The following is a 5,468-nucleotide window of genomic DNA, read 5'->3' as shown; positions in this document are numbered from 1 at the left end:
AGAAGATGGAGTTTGGAGGGGGGGATGTGAAGGAGCTGGAGGCTGCCGGGCTCTGCAGAGCGGCTCGCACTCACACTCACACTCACACTCACCCCGGGGGTTGGGGGGCTGTCCCTCGACGCCCCCAGCTCAACCCTTCCCCGGGTGGGGGCGGGGGGGGGGAAGCAAAGCGGAGGGAAAGGGGGGGGGATGCCCTGCGCCTGCTGCTCGCCTCGTGCCCCCACTCACACTCACACTCACACCGAGGGAAAGGGAGGGGGAGGAAGGGGGGGGAGGAGGAGGAGGAAAGCTCTTGCCCCTCATTGTTCCCAGCGGAGCCCAAAGGCGGGGTGAGGGGCGGCGGGCGCGGACCTGCTGCCCCCCTCCCCAGCCCCTCACCCCCACCCCCATCCAGCCCCTCTCCCCACTCCGCTCCCGCCTCGAGGCGGCTCCGCGGGCCGGCGGCTCCGCGGCTCCGCCGCGCCCGCGCTCCCACGCGCGGCCGCGCAATTTGGGGACGTTTCGGCAAAGCTTTTGGTTCCTTATCCGGGGACTGGGCTGGCGGGTGTGATTGGCCGCGGGAGTCACATGGTGAAAGTAACTTTACGGGGTCGCCAGCTAGTAGGAGGGCTTTATGGAGCAGAAAAACGACAAAGCGAGAAAAATTATTTTCCACTCCAGAAATTAATGATCATGAGCTCTTATTTGATGGACTCTAACTACATCGATCCGAAATTTCCTCCATGCGAGGAATATTCGCAAAATAATTACATCCCAGACCACAGTCCGGAATATTATAGCCGGACAAGGGAGTCCAGCTATCAGCATCACCATCAAGAGCTGTACCCAGTGCCACGACCCTCCTTCCCCGACCGCCAGTACAGCTGTGCTAGTATCCAAGCTCCCGGCAACGCGGCCGCGCACCAAAGGGGACCCGGGCAAACTCCAGGAGGCCAACACCTCTCGGAGAAAGCGCAGCAGCTCTGCGAGCAGGCTGCTCTTTCCACCTCTTCCACCACTCCTTCCCCGGCCCCCGCAGCCTGCGGCCAGCCAAACCCCGAGCATCCTAACAGCACAGCTTCCAAACAACCCATAGTGTATCCCTGGATGAAAAAAATCCACGTCAGTACTGGTATGCAACTTTTATTTTCCTCTCCGTCGCGCTGCTCGCTGATTTTTTTTTTTCCTTTCCACCTCATGCTCTCTCTCTGCCTCTCTCTCTCTCTCTCTCTCTTTTTTTTTTTTTATTTCCTTCCCTTCCATGAGAGTCTTTGGGTTAGCACAATTGAACTGGATTTACGACTCCGAATGGGTAATTACACCCACCATAAATTTTATAGCCGAGCTACTGTGGGCAGCCTTAGCCATGTGGCTCGTTCTGTTATGTATGTGTGAAACTCCGAAAGCTTTGTAAGGGGTGCATAAATAATTCAGTCTTTTGAGCCAGGGAAACCCCTTCCTATTAGAATAGAAACTCTTGAGCTGCCCAAAGTTCTTTATTACCTATTTAGCCTATTACTTTTTCCTCTCAGCTGCTCCAGTTCTCTCTCTGCTGTTTCTGTCTCTCCCTCTCCCTTCTATTCATGCTAATTTTTGCTGTTTTTTCCCCCCTTCCTTCCTTCCTCTTTTTTTTTTTTTTTTTTTTTTTCCCTTTTCCCAGTGAATCCCAATTACAATGGAGGCGAACCCAAGCGCTCCCGGACAGCTTACACGAGGCAGCAGGTTTTGGAATTGGAGAAGGAGTTTCACTATAACAGGTACCTGACCCGCCGACGGCGCATCGAGATCGCCCACTCGCTGTGCCTCTCCGAGAGGCAGATCAAAATCTGGTTTCAGAACAGGCGCATGAAATGGAAAAAAGACCACAGGCTGCCCAACACCAAAGTGCGGGCGGCGGCGGCGGCCGCCCCCGCCGCCCCGTCGAGCACGGCCGCGGGCGAGGAGCTGCCCGCCGCCGCCGCCGCCGCGCAGGACCCGCGCACAGAGGATATCACCAGGTTATAAAACACCCGCACACCCGCACACGAATGACTCTGGATTATTTATAGAATCTAATATATATAGATATATATATATTTTGGTTCTTTTTCCCTCCCCTCCTGTCCCTTCCCCTCCCCCTCCCTGTTCGCCTTCTCTCGTAGTTTATTATTATTATTATTATTTTTATTATTATTATTATTATTATTATTATTATTAATTATTTCCCGTGCGTATAAAAAACAATGGGTCTCCGTTAAGACCGCAGGCTTTAGATGCATGTCGGATAGCATGAGGCCAGGTGTCTGTACCTGCAGGGTTTTTTTACGCCGTTTCAGGGTTTTATTTATTTTTTAAAGGGGGGAGGGAGGTCGGAGGGGGGAGGGCAGGGTTGGGGGGGTGGAAGAGGTGAATGTTCTGTTCGGTGAATTTAATGAAGAAATGCTGATAATATTGGCGACAGGAACAAAAAGCGAATGTAGGTTGTTTTTTTGTTTTGTTTTGTTTTTTTCCACCCCCTCCCTCTGCATTACAAATGCACAATGATCGAAGGAGGTATGAAGTTCTTTTGTAGAAATGTGAAAAAGGCTAAAAAAAAAATCACGATTTAAAAAGAAAAGAGCAAAAACCAATGTGAGACAGCACACAAGGGTGGACGAGTTTTTGCTGAAAATTTGAGAAGAAAAAAAAAGAGAGAGAGAGAGAGAGAGGCATATTTAAAAAAAAAAGCAGAAGAAGGTTTTAAAAAAGTCAGTAGCTAGTTTTTTTTTTTTTTTTTTTTTTTTTGTCGTGGTTATTTGTGTTTTTGGACTGATTTTACATGATCATTGTAAACTTGCAATAAAGAGTTTTAGTGTGTATGTGAAAGTCCCAGTGTTCAATAAACCAGTCAGTGTGAATTAGTTTTACTTTTATGTCTGGTGACTTATTTGATCCTCACGTTCCCCTCCAAACCCGCCCCAAATAACAGCATTAATAATAATAATAATAATAATTAATAATAAAATCCTGGGACGGTGCTTAATGAATCCCATGTGCACGAGTTAACTGTTTTTAGTTAAGTTTAAACAAAACATGAAGATAACTCTGTGCTCCAGATTTTATGACATCACGACGCGGCCAGTGACTTTAAATCTCAGACCCTCCCAGCCCTGGAAATACCGGGGAAGGGGGGGAGGGAGGAAAAAAAAAAAAAAAAAAAAAAAAAAGAAAGAAATCTGGTTTTCAGACAAGAGCAGTGCTGTGGATTGGGATTAGTTTGCATTCATGCTCTTCCCCCCCCCCTTTTTTTTTTTTTTTTGCTTTCCATCCAACGTGAAATTGCCTGTTTTAACCCCCTCTCCCTTCTTTGAACTTTCCTCGTGTTTATTATTATTTGTGTTTTGCTGTCGTGGCGTGCTCAGGTCGGCTCGTTTACCCATAAAAGCCAAGAGGGCGTATGTAATTTTTTTTTTTAGAGGCAATGGAGAGGCTGTTGAGGAATAATAATAACAATAATGGTAGCAATAATGCTAATAACAGTAATTCAGCGCTCTTGGCCTTTGGAGGAAGCATGCAAATGGGCAGCGGTGGGGGGATTTGGGGGAATAAAGCTGTGCCCCCCCCTGCCCCCGACCCACCTCGGTGCAGGGGGTTGTGGCAGCAGCCCCGGGTGCTTGGAGAGGGAGCTGCGCACACCCCCCCCCCCCTCTTTTTTCCACCCTTTCTTTTAGGCTTTTGGGGAACTTTGCTGCAGGTCCCTTGCTCCAAAGCCCTGGCGCAGGCGGAGAGGCAGAGCTAGGCCTGCTCCAAGGCATCCCTCGCCCTGGTGCGTTTGCTAGGTGAGAGCAGAGCCCTCTAGGAAAAAAAAATATATATATAAAAAAAAAAAAAGGTTTAGGGAAGAAGAGGCTTTTCTCATCTGTGTTTTTATTTATTTTTTCTCCCCTTCTCTCTCTCAAAAATCGATTTAAGCTGCCATTAAGCAAATCACGGTCTCCAAATCCTTTGTGATAGCTGGGGACCCAGATCTTTAAAGGGAGAAGCGGAGAGTGATAATTTTATCCCGCGGAGTTTGTTATGTAAATCTCAGGGGCTTTTTTTTCTTCTTTTTCGCCTTTTTTTTTTTCCTCCCCACATCCTGCTTCGTGATATTACTGTAAGGGCGAGGCTGGCAAGATAAAACATATGGATGGGACCTATAGCCTATACTGCTCCTCTTTGAGCATTTCCTCCGCAGAGCAGGGCAATGTGTTAGGAGCCAGCTGTGGCTTTGCCTTTTCCAGTCGCCTCCCAGCCCCAGGGAAATTATATATATATATGTATATATATATAACAAAATAAAATAAAAAGATATTCAGCAATCACCACCCAAGGCTCGGCCCATCCCGTGGCGTTAGGGCTGCTTTTAATATCTTCCCCTATAGAGGGGAAAGCAGAGCAGAAAGCCAGGCTGGCCTGGGAAGGCAGAGAGGGAGGTTTAAACCAGCCGAAAGCAGGAAACCTGCGGAGAAACCCAAAATCAAACGAAACCCGAATCGCCCGCGCAGAGGCCAGAGCAGCCCCAAAAAGTTGAGCTGGTGCCTCCGAGCCACGTAAAACGCCCCGGATCCCCCAAAACCTCCTCCGTGGGGGGCGAGCGGCGCGTCTGCCCTGCTGCAGGCTGCAGGAGGAGGAAGAGGAGGATGGGGAGGAAGCAACACGGCCTGAAGTTGGATATTTCCCCCCCCCCTCCTTCTTTTGGGAGATTTGGAAGCTTTTTATTTTTTTGGGGGGGGGATGGAAATGTGGATTTTCTTTTGGGTGTGTGTGCTGGGTGCACCCAGCGAGGGGGAGGCTGGCAAGGGTTTGGGGTTTTTTTTTCTGTTTGTTTTTCGCCTTTTTTCCCCACCCCTCTCCCTTCTTCCCCCCTCTCCGCTGCATTGGGATTATTCCCGGGGTTTATTCTCGCTTAGCCTTTAGACTTGGCCATGACACAACCGCGGCTATGGCCGGCAGATTGTATACATTATTATATATAATTATTATTTTTATTATAGAGCCGAGGCAGCGGAGGAAGGGAGGGGAGGAGGAGGGAAGAAGGAGGTGGCGGAGACGGGGAGACAATAAAATAAAAATAAAAATAACAAAAAATTGGGGATGTGCCTAGCTCCCAACAGCCTGAACTCTCTTTTCCAGCCTCTTGACGCCTCCGTGGAGAGCGGCTGAAAGCAACTTTATTGAAGTTGGGGTAAACGGTAAAAGCGGGTTCATGGAAAGGCCAACTTTTCTCTCCCAGCAGCTCTATTCGAGGCGAGCAAGCTGACCCCTGAGCCCTCCTGACCCGCCTCGCTCTCCCAACGTGTACCTTCTGTGTCTGCCGACATAGATTTAGAGGCACCATCGCTGTTTAGCCTCTTTGTAGGTTTTTACCATAGTAATAAAAAAAAAAAAAAAAAAAAAAAAAAAGGAGAAGGTTGGGGTGAGGGGTGGAGGGGGGGAGAAGGAAGGGGGCAGATGCGCCTTGTAGCCTTGTGCTCACCCACGACCACCAC

At 49.1% G+C, this 5,468-nt stretch overlaps 1 protein-coding gene across 1 annotated transcript; it reads left to right on the top strand.

The window, feature by feature from the left end:
* Positions 1 to 666: 666 nt before the first annotated feature.
* HOXC4 (homeobox C4) lies at positions 667 to 1,983 on the top strand. Its single transcript, XM_062597416.1, has 2 exons — positions 667 to 1,111; positions 1,640 to 1,983. Exons 1-2 carry the CDS (start codon positions 667 to 669, stop codon positions 1,981 to 1,983), a joined length of 789 nt encoding a protein of 262 aa, XP_062453400.1.
* The last annotated feature ends 3,485 nt before the right edge of the window (positions 1,984 to 5,468 follow it).

This window comes from Rhea pennata, chromosome 29 (genome assembly GCF_028389875.1).
Source record: "Rhea pennata isolate bPtePen1 chromosome 29, bPtePen1.pri, whole genome shotgun sequence".
In the NCBI taxonomy this organism is placed as follows: Eukaryota; Metazoa; Chordata; class Aves; order Rheiformes; family Rheidae; genus Rhea; species Rhea pennata.
This window is presented reverse-complemented; position numbering and strand designations above follow the sequence as displayed.